The following is a 10,934-nucleotide window of genomic DNA, read 5'->3' as shown; positions in this document are numbered from 1 at the left end:
ACGGCATTTCCATGCGCTGCTCTGGTTTGCCAGAAGCAGCTTAGTCCTGCTGGCCACATGACCCGGAAGCTGTATGCCAGCTCCCTCGGCCAATAAAGCGAGATGAGTGCCACAACCCCAGAGTCGGCCACGACTGGACCTAATGGTCAGGGGTCCCTTGACCTCTACCTTTAAGAGAGTCAGCATGGCTCTGGGATTGCTCTCCTGCACCATTTCAGAATACAGTGGTACCTCTGGTTATGAACACTTCTGGTTACGAATTTTGCTAACCCGGAAGTAGCTGCTCCTGGTTGCGAACTTTGCCCCAGGATGCAAACAGATAACGCGCACCAGAGAAACTCTACCCTAACCCCTTTAGCAAAAGCGCGCCTCAGGATAAGAACGGTTTCAGCTTAAGAACAGACCTCCAGAACGAATTAAGTTTGTAACCAGAGGTACCACTGCATGATTTGTATGTGTGCCCACATTGTGTATTGATGAACATTTATTTTATTGTTTTGACAATTAGAGGGGAGTGTGCTTTGGTTGTTCTCTCGTAATATGCTAGTGGTGATGGCAGGAAGGGGGTTCATGGCTGGAAAAAGCCATGCTGGCTCCTTCAGAGAAGGTCTTGCCTGTCAGGGGTCTTTGTACGTACTTTGGCCCTACTGAGCTTACAATGGCTGGTCAGGGCTGGCTTCCTTCTCGCAGATAAATCTCTTTACATTCCAACAGGAACACTCTTCCAGGGCTCCTCGGCTCATTTGAATGCAGTAGCCTGTATCCCTACAAGTCCCAATATGTTCAGTTCTAGAAAGACAAAGATGACAGTCAAGGCAAAAAGGCCCATTCCCTCCTCACCATTCATCGTTATCTCAGTTCCCCCAGCCACCCCAAAATGAGTTTCTGTGGAGCTGTCCACATTTGCACCAGCCACAATTTTGCAGAATCTGAATTGTCAGTGGTGGTTATAACAGCCAGACATGGCCAGTTTAGGAGGAGCCTGTTGGGGGGGGGATCCAGATCAGTCCAGAGCAGCAAAGTATTGCTCTGCAAAGGTTTCTATGCTTCAGTTCCCATCATCCCTGTCCATTTCCCCTGCTGACTGAGGATGATGGGAGCTGAAGTCCAGAAGCCTTTGCAGGGACCCACATGACCTCTGCCAGGTCTAGACATGACATCATGTGACATGAAGCAGGTATGGGGCAGGTAAAAACTTTTTGCTGCACTAAACAGATCTTTGAAAGGGGATTCTGAAGATGTGTGCAGCCAACAAAAGGACATCCTGTGACATCAGGAGACAGGGGTGGGTACTGGTAAAACCTAACCTGTGAGCAGGTGGGGAGAAAACGATCCAGTCCATCAGTCCCCCCACCCCAGTCGACATGAAGCCTCTGGGAGTTTGGGGCTGAGGTGTCGTCAGTGTGCAGGTGGCAAACAGTTCTCCCTTCCCTTTTCCATCTTCCAATTCTAGGTAAGCAGTGGAAATTCTGAAACTCGAGAAGCCATTTTGGGATGCATGAGGGCAAACAAGCCCTCTCTGGCCCTCAGGGCTCTCCTCAGGCCCAAGCCAGTCCCTGAGCTTTTCTACCTGGCTGGAATATGTCCTTGGCCTCTGACCATGTCTCCTGCTTGCCAGGACGTACAGAGAAGTCCGACTTTTGCATGTTGCCCCCTGTACTACAAGGGGAAGTGTCATGGCTGTGACTCTGTCCATCTTGCCTCTGGCCATGCCCACCCCCATTGACATGTGGCCCCCAAGAAGGTTCCCCATGGGGAAAATAACCCTCAGGCCGCAAAAGTGTCCCCACCGCTGCTGCTCAGTGTGGCTCTCCTGAAGATTGATCTTGGGTAGCAGAGCTTGAAATGAGCAGTTTGTGACAGTGAAGACATGTTGCTGCTCCTCAGTGGAGGACATTAAGCTTAAGCAACCAGTGGTTTGGCTCTTCATGGTCTCATCCAGACTTTCTAGAGTCTGCACCTTCCTAGTCCATGTCTGAGCACCTTTCTTTTTTGCCCTGCCACTTTCCCCAGGAAAACCGGATCTTTACCCATGAATCACAGCAAATGTCAATTTGGGTTTTCTGCGGAATTGTTTTCATTGGTAAAGAGCGGGTTTTTGTGAGGCTAAGCCCTCTGAGAAGGGGAAAGGCTGCAGATTCCAGGGGTGGCTGTAGGAGGAACTCTGCTCTCTTCAGCCCAAGCAAATCTGATTTAATGGGTAGCAAAGGGACCCCCTCTCTTCCACTTACCCTTCATAGCCTGTACCATCAACCCATTTCCAGGACTCTGGTTGCCGGACTTTTTTAAGTCCAATCCAGTATTGAGTTTTCTAAGAAAAAGAATAAAATGTTCATGGAAAAAGACCTCTTTCCCAATGAGACTTTCCCTTCTCACTTTTTAAGAGGCTCTTATATAAAAGCAATACAATTAATAAGAGTCTACAGGAAACTAGAGAGTAGCAGGAAAATTTGCTTTTTCTCTATCTGGCTATGGCGCAATTAGATACTCCAAAATCCGGTGCCCTGGTTGGCTTCCGGCCTATGGTCACCCCAGCACACACCTTGCTCAGGTGCAGAGTGGTCTGGAAGAAGATCCAGGTCCAGAATGCAGAAGATATGAATTGAGGATTGGTTGTGTAAAATGAAATTTAAAACGTTCTATCCCACATGTGTGGGCGAAATAAAAAAAGGAAACGGGATGTGAAGCCTTTTTAGCAGAATAAAACACTTAAATGTTTTTGCAGCTTACTGAAGTTTAGGAATAAGGCAGTTATACATTTTTATCCCCTTTTATTTGTGGCTGCTGACCTTCCTCTTGTTCACATCTGTTTCAAAGACTGAATTACATGTTTTTAGTAAACAAAAATCCATTTACTCACATTTCAGTGCAGGCAGCATTTACAGCAAATATAGTATGCTGATAAATACTTCTAAGCTACAGTAAAATAAAAGTTGGTAGTCTTGGCTAACATGGCTGCGAACCCCACACAGAATGTGCCATGGTACCCCTTCCAGTTCATGGGGGGGGGGGTTGCATCTGCACTGAGAAATCATGGGTTATCTGTCCTGGTGGATATGTCTTCATGATCTGCTAGACTCTGGACTTGACTCCCCAGCACCAGCAGCCTCCTTCCTTAAAGTCTGAGGCATTGGCACCCCAAAGGTATTACCTTATCAATGAATGTGGCATCCCATAGTTCTTTTGCACTCCAGGGCTTTAAAACAAGCAGCTGAGATGATTCACTCTTGCAGGCATTCTGGCTGTCCCACCAACTCTTCATTTCCCTTGAAATCCGCAGGCATTTCCACCCAAAGAATTTCCATCCTCGGGGACAGCAGTCTGGAGAAGGCAAGGGAAGGTCAAGGGAAGGTGTTCAGCTGAAAGCCCCCTGGTCTCAGGCCGGCTTAGGGTGGGAGCCACTCCAGTGGGACCCAGGTCTGTCCCCAGTCCATGGGCTGGGAGTCTATGAGAGGGAGAGGGGGTGTCGTGGGTGACGTGGGTCATGGTGCCCACACCAAAGAGAAGCTGGATGGGGGAGGGGACACTTTCCACATGTGTTCCCAGACAGAGCCAGGGCTTTGGCAGGTGGGCAAGGAGTGTCAGGGCCCCTGCCAGGGCCCCTGCAGCTGCTCCTCTGTCGGTGGGCAGCAGGCTATGTCTGCAGGTGCCATCATAGACATAGTGCCGCCTGCACAGGAATCCAGTGGAGAGACAGGAGCAGGGGGTCCTGGCCTCCATAGGACCTGCCTCTCTCCATGTGAAGGTGGGGGTGGGGTCTGCAGGAAGTGCCTTGGCTGGCGTGGCACTTGGGGGCAAAGGCCAGTGTGCTGTGCCAGAGGCAAGGGCTCCTTGCTGACCGGGCTCCTAAGCCGGCTGGCCCAGACCCTTCCCAGCTGCTGTTCCCCCTTTCATCAGCTGCCTGAATCCTGCCCTGCCCAGCAACCAGGAAATACTTGTGTATTTTATTTGTATTTCTATTTATTTGTTTCATAAATAAATAAATACATTAAATCTATTGAGTGTGTATTAAATGTGTATTTAATTATATATATTTAATTAAACATATTATAGTTGTACCTTGGAAGCCAAACAGAATCTGTTCCGTTCGACTTCCAAAACGTTCGGAAACCAAAGCTTGGCTTCTGATTGGCTGCAGGAAGCTTCTGCAGCCAATTGGAAACTGCGTAAGCCATGTTGAACATTTGGTTTCTGAAAAACGTTCAAAAACCAGAACACTCACTTCTGGGTTTCGATCGTTTGGGAGCCGATTTGTTCTGCAGCCAAGGCCTTAGAGATCCAAAGTACAACTGTAATTGTGTACATTAAAAATATTGATTATATTGTGAATACTTTAATATACAGTATGGAAATCTAATTCAGTGTGTGCTCTTGCAGCCCACGTGCTCTGAGAGGTTGGGCCACCCTGCCCTGTGGGATCCCAATCCTCTTCCACCACCTGAGAGGCAGGAGATAGAATACGGTGGGCAGGGAGCCTGGCCAGCCTCCTGATCTGAATGCAACAGACATACCCTTCTGTTGGCAAGTTATAAGTAGCTCCAGTTTCCCCCCCATCTCCTCCAACTGCTGCTGAACAGTCTCCTTCTCCTCCTGCAGCCTTGCTTTGTCCTCTTGCTGCTGCTTTTTCTCCTCTTCCAGCTCTTTCTTATCCCGTTGTAACTCCTCCTTCTCCTGCTGCAGCTTCTCCTTCTCCTTCTGCGTGAGCGTCAGGCTCTGGTTGGCTTCTCTCAGCTGCTCCTGCGTCCTGTTCCCAGCAGCCAGGCAGTTCCAGAGGGTCCGGTTGGTGGAGTGGAGCTCCTCCTGGGCCTCTTCCAGCTGGGCCTGGGTCTGGGCCAGGCTGCCCTCCTGGGAGCCCATTCTCCGTTCCAGGGCACTGCCATCTTCAGTCGCCTGCTGCAGCTGCCGTGAGACCTGCCAGTCTGCAGAGCACAAGCAGGGGCAACATGAGAGGAGGAGGGGGAGGAGGGGGAGGAGGAGGCACCTTCAGGTGCCAGGAAAGAGCATGGCAGAGGGGAGCCAGGCTCCACTGTGGGTGCCCAAAGGCAGGCTGCTCTGAGATATACTGTAGCAGGAACCCCCCCACCCCAATCATTCAGTTTCTACAAACTTCACACACACTCACACTCACAGAGTACATACGCTACACTTCTGTTATAAATTCATAGAAAATCAACCATACATCAGATATGCACTGTTCCACTTTTATTTTACTCCATGAAGGAAGGACTACAAAATGGGGAAGGTTTGATACAGGGCAGCCATAATCCCTTGAGCATACCAGCACATCCACAGGAGCCCTGCCCAGTTGCTATGCCAACCCTGATGATCCCAGACAGAAGACCATCAAGATCACAAAGAACTTGCATATGGGAGTGGATTCAGCATGGACTGAAACAAAGGACAATGATCAGATCTTCCCTCTGGGGGCAGGAAACTGCGACTACCTTTTGTCTTCAGAAAATGACTCATGGGGAGGAGGAGAAGGGAACCAGCCAGGTGACAGGACACTCAGGTTACCACCACAACTCCTCCCTCAACCCCTCCTTTCTGTGATGTTTGCATGATGTTTCTGGGGGTGGTTTTGATCTACAGGGTGGGAATTTCAAAAGTCTTTATAAGACCTTGCACACCATTTTTTCTGTGTCTTTCCTCTCTCCTGCAAGTGAGGGGAACACCCTGTTGCAACAGTTCAATAAAGGCCAAGCCTACAGGCTGCTGTTTTGCTCCAAGTAATCCTGGTTGGTGTCTTTCTTTTTGGCCAAGGGAGCCCTCAGATTTTTCCGTTAACAATACAAATGGGGGGTTTACATCAGGGCAGTTTTGAATTACGGTGCTTGAGAGTCCCATGGACTGCAAGAAGATCAAACCGATCCATCCATAAGGAAATCAGCCCTGAGTGCTCACTGGAAGGACAGATCCTGAAGCTGAGGCTCCAAGACTTTGGCCGCCTCATGAGAAGAGAAGACTCCCTGGAAAAGACCCTGATATTGGGAAAGATGGAGGGCACAAGGAGAAGGGGATGAGATGGTGGGGCCGTGGTCTCGAGGCTACCAACATGAGGAGGGCAGTGGAAGACAGGAGGGCCTGGCGTGCTCTGGTCTGTGGGGTCACGAAGAGTCAGACACCACTAAACAACTCAACAACAACAACAACAACACATCCAAGGAGACAGTGAGGTACTGTCCCAATGTGAGGCTCCAGCTCGCCTTGAACTTGACCACTGATCATGCAGGTTGGGGCTGGTGGGAACTGGAGTTTAACACTACCTGGAGGGCACCAGGCAGACCCTCTCTGAGCCCAGGCTCCAGGGTAAGCTCTGCATCAAATGCCTGCGACACTTATGATATTTTATTTATTAAATTTATATGCTGCCCTTTATCAAAAGGTCTCAGGGTGGTTCACAGACATTTCCACCCTCCCCCATTTATCAGGTCAATAGGCTTGGGCAGGGGGCACCCGCTACTCACATCGGACCCCCAGTCCTATGGCGGCGGTGAGAAGGAAGAGGCAGGCGGCCAACAATGCCAGGATGGCGTACCAGGTCCGATGGTCTGATTCTGCAAGAGAAACTCGCTGGGGTTAGTGTGCGGTTCCTGTGGGATGGGGTCAACCCTCAAGGAAGCCTGATCCTGGAGGGAGGGCTGGGAACTGAAGGCAGCCCCCAATTCCCTGCCAGGGCCCAGCATGCTTTGCTGCAATCGTGGCCAATCCTGTGCACAGGCATTTGTGGGGGAAGGAGCAGGCTCCTTTGGGGTCCTCTCTCCTCTTGTTCAGCAGGGGCCCCCTCTCATGCAGAGCCCAAACACCCCAAGATGAGGAGAGCCACTATCCCAAGTCAGACTGGTGGAATGGCTGCAGAAACCCCCAGATTCCCCCCAGATTTATATTCTGCATAGTTGAAAAGGGTCCACTGTTAATTTGAGTAAAAAGTTCATGAAATTAAAGCCTCTTTGGGAGCCCTTCTTAAGTCTGAAAATCTGGAGGTACAAAATCTCAGGATGAAAAACATTCTAAACACAGAAGTCTCCTTTCTGGAAGCCTAAAGACTGAACCCTAAAGACTCCCCTTAAACGGGCTAGGAATTTCCCCAGCCCTAGAACTGCCTGGTTTGTTGGTGATCGTGATGCTATAAAGGGCTGTAAGTTTTACTTACTGAGTGCCAACCAGCTTTCAAAAAGGAAAAACCAGGACACACCAAAAGTTGTTGAACTTTTTTTTAGGAAGACCCCAAACCTGTTGAGTTCTGCTTTTAACTAGGAATCATTATGGCAACTCTCATTTGAAATGCCCCTACTACAGTATATGTAGGCTGTAGAGGCTGTGAGCTATTGCTAATAGCAATGCTCTTAACTTTCAACAACAAGTTTGCTGCTTTCCTGCCCCCTCTAACTCTAAACTGAGGCTTTGTCCTTCTATCTCTGAACTGAGGGAGTGGGGGGGGGGTCCAGCCAATTACACTGATTAGTGAAAGCTGAACCGTTTGTATCATGTGTAACCTTTTGGGCGTTTTACTTGTTCCACTTCGTGAGTTAAATGGTTTGCAATGGTCTCCAATCCTTTGTGCTTCTGGCCCAGTAGATCCTGAGGGTCCTGAGCCCATCAGGTGATATGAAGAGGAGTCTCGGTGCCTGGAGTTTGTTCTTGTTCATGATAACAGTGAAGTTCCCAATGAGGTTGTCAGAGCCTGTGCAACCCCATCTTTTTGTGAAATGGCCAGGACATCAATGCATAGTGATGTCTTTTCAGGCACTATAACCCAAGCCAGATGCGGTCAAACTCTGCCTTCCTCAAAGCAGCTCAACATTGAAGGGTAGTTAGGAGAGAACAATGTCTTCTTCCTTTTCATCCCACTGTTTCTTGCAGCCGTGGAGGTGTAGGTGCTTTCCTGGTGGTGGGAATATTGAGCAACTGCCATTAACAGGACTCCTGAATCCTCTCTGTGGCTTTTAGTGGAGGGTGAATGGGTGTAGGGGATAGAGGAGCTAAGATAGGAATGTGGGGCTAAATAAAATTAAAACAAACAAAAAAACTGAGGGCATGGGGCCACCCAGTTGTCTTCTTGCACAGAGCCCTATTTCCTTTGTTCTCTTAATAGCTGCTCACCCAGGCGATCCCCTTGACACCGGAAGCTAGCCTGGCTTATAGCTTAACAACTGCCTACACCCTTCCTTCCACAAACTCATAACAATATTAAGCAGTAGAAACTGCTCAAGGAGGGCCCCGATCCAGCAAGGAGGAAAAGAAGCAAAGATATAATTAGGTGCACAGTTTATGAGCTTCCTGGGCAGCGAGTGTCACTGTTTCTTTGCACAGCGCCTGCCGAATAGTAATGGGAGCTCAGTTGGCAGAGCCTGAGGCTCTTAATCTCACGGTCATGGTTCAAGCCCCACACTGGGTGAAAGATTCCACCGTTGCAGGGAGTTGGCCATCTGAAGGGGATTCTTTAGTCGTGATGCCTGCATTGCCTGGTTGAGGTTTGCTGTGACTCCCTTTATTAAGGACTTTGAGAAACAAAAGACTGTTAAGAACCATACATAGAATTCTTTGGTTAAAGTCGCAAATTCACCTGAGGTTCTTTTGAGCACTTAAATTGTCCTACCTAAGATGTGCTGTTTCAATACAGGGTAGTATTATTGACCTATATGAATGGGCTCCTTGCCGTGAGCACAGAGGATGAGGCAGATAAGAAACCAATGGTTTTTTTAAAAAAAGAGAAGCCTACATTTTCAGATGATTTCTGAGAAATGTGTGTATTATTTTTTTAAAAAAAAAACTTCTGCAAAACACCTGAAAGAGCCCTTTGGGGTTGATGGAGCTTTTTGCTTCAGTGGGAGAAACCCAACCTCTGTCAGTTCTGTGGCTGCAAGGCCCCCAGTTGTTATCAAAGGGGTCCTCTTTTGAAAGAGAAACAGGGTCCTTACCTTTCAGAAGTGAGGGACCTTTCAGAGAAGCCCCCACTGTATTCCTAAAAGACTGGAATAATTTTTATCATACTGAAAAGACCACTGTAAACAGTTAAAACCATTGGCAAGGATGCAGTGACACTTATAATGTGAAATGAACTTTGGAAACTATGAATATGCAACAGATAGATAACAGAAAAAAGATGCAGAAAAAGAAAACATTTTCTTTGGAAATGGAAGCCATGGAGGGAGGGGAGGAAGTCCAAAGGTTCAAAAGAACCTTATAATGTATAAATTTATGTAAAACCAATATATATATAAAAAGGACCTGGCTGACACTCACCTTTCGTGGCCTCGGTGGGGGTGGGGGTCCTCTTCTCCTGGCAGGGGGGGCCCTGGATGTTCTCATAGGTCAGCTCCCCCTCGCTGGGGTCTGGAAGAGGAGCCGAGGGGTGAGTCACGGAGGGGGGGGACCCGGAGGGGGACCCTGCTGAGGGGATCGGGGCCAGTTGGCTCTGTGTACCTTTCTCCTGGCTCTTCTCCGGAGGGGTCCTCACGAAGCGCAGGTCAGCATAGGTCACACCCTGTGACATCCTGGGGGGGGTCCTGTCTCACCTGGACTAGTGGCAACGAGAGAGGCTGGGCTGGGGGGGAGCTCCTGGGCTCTCTGCAGAAAAAAGAGGAAAGTGGTGGCAAATTAGAGAAAGTGAAATGTGAGAGACTTCCTGCAGTGTATGAAAATAAAAGTCCTACCTTCCTCCTCCCCTGCAATCTCCTCAAGGGACCCAGGCCAGCTGCACGGCCCCCTCGGCGCACCGCGGCGCATCAGAGCATGGCTTCCTCTTTCCCCTTTGCTCCTTCTCGTAATCGGGCAAGTCAGCGTCACAGGCCGAGGGAAGGGGCTTCCCCTGCAGGGTGTGTTGCCCCGTCAGCAGAACCTGGACATCCCCACTGCTGCCCCCTGCGGATCCCGGCCCCCTCCCCTCCTGGACCAGTGAATTAGTCTGAGGCCCAGAGATGAATCATAGAATCATAGACTTGTTGGCTTGGAAGGGAGCCCAAGGATCATCTAGTCTGACCCCCAGCAATGCAGGCACCACAGCCACCCACCTTCTGTTTAAAAACCTCCTTTTCTGTCCTAGGAACCCATTGCTTCGGGTCCCCCCCTCTGGGGCAGCAGGAAACAAGCTTGTTCCCTCTTCCATGTGACAGCCCTTGAGATATTTAGAGACGTCTTTCATATCTCCTCTCAGTCTCCTCTTTTCCAGGCTAAGCAGACCGAACTCCTTCAACCGTTCCTCATCAGGCTTGGTTTCCAGACCCGTGATCCTCTTGGTTGCCTCCTCTGCACACCTTCCAGCTTGTCCTTATTCTCCTTAAACTGGGATGCCCAGGACTGCAGGCGGGGTCTCCCCAAGACAGGAGACAGTGGTGCTGTTACCTGGATCAGGACACGAGACTTCTGTGGATGCAGCCGAGTGTAGCATTGGCCTTTCTCCCCTGCTGCTGCTTCATCCTACTATTGAGGGGTAGGGAAGGGGTAGGACCTCTGGTGGGTGACATGTCCTGCTCCTTCTGGGGTAGTTTGAGCACCTTTGGTCCCCACCCTGCACTCTGCTCTCGCCTGTGGCTCCTAGAAGCTGGCAGCAGGTGGCAGTGGCCACACCCCAGGAACGGCTTCAAGCAGCCAGCTAAAGAAGGTGAGGGGAGCCTGTTAGAATTCCTGCTCTGTGATTGCAGTCATGGGACTTTTGTTTTCCACATGATGGTATATGTTTTGACTCCACAAAGTGGGAAGTGATGGAGACAGGATGTTTGTGTTACTGTGTTCTGTGAAGTGGGACTATTGTCCTTTGTTCCTTTTCTCTTTGCTGTCTGATGCTAGAGAGAGAGGGAGCCTTGTTGCAGTGCTCCGTGTGTGTTTATATGTAGATAAAGTAGATTCACCAAAATGCTGAATTGCTGAGGTCTGTTACGCAAGCTGCACAAACTCTGCAGATCCCTAAGTGTGCCGGTGTCTGTTGGCATCAG

At 49.6% G+C, this 10,934-nt stretch overlaps 1 protein-coding gene across 1 annotated transcript; it reads right to left on the bottom strand.

Moving 5' to 3' along the window:
* Window positions 1-237: 237 nt before the first annotated feature.
* LOC128423779 (B-cell differentiation antigen CD72-like) lies at window positions 238-9,764 on the bottom strand. The gene is made up of 7 exons (XM_053409299.1): window positions 9,427-9,764; window positions 9,247-9,336; window positions 6,468-6,557; window positions 4,512-4,919; window positions 3,152-3,321; window positions 2,232-2,311; window positions 238-789 (listed from the first exon to the last, which is right to left on the bottom strand). Exons 1-7 carry the CDS (start codon window positions 9,494-9,496, stop codon window positions 654-656), a joined length of 1,044 nt encoding a protein of 347 aa, XP_053265274.1. The 5' UTR covers window positions 9,497-9,764; the 3' UTR covers window positions 238-653.
* Window positions 9,765-10,934: the final 1,170 nt, after the last annotated feature.

Source organism: Podarcis raffonei, chromosome 11, assembly GCF_027172205.1.
Source record: "Podarcis raffonei isolate rPodRaf1 chromosome 11, rPodRaf1.pri, whole genome shotgun sequence".
NCBI classification, from domain to species: Eukaryota; Metazoa; Chordata; class Lepidosauria; order Squamata; family Lacertidae; genus Podarcis; species Podarcis raffonei.
This window is presented reverse-complemented; position numbering and strand designations above follow the sequence as displayed.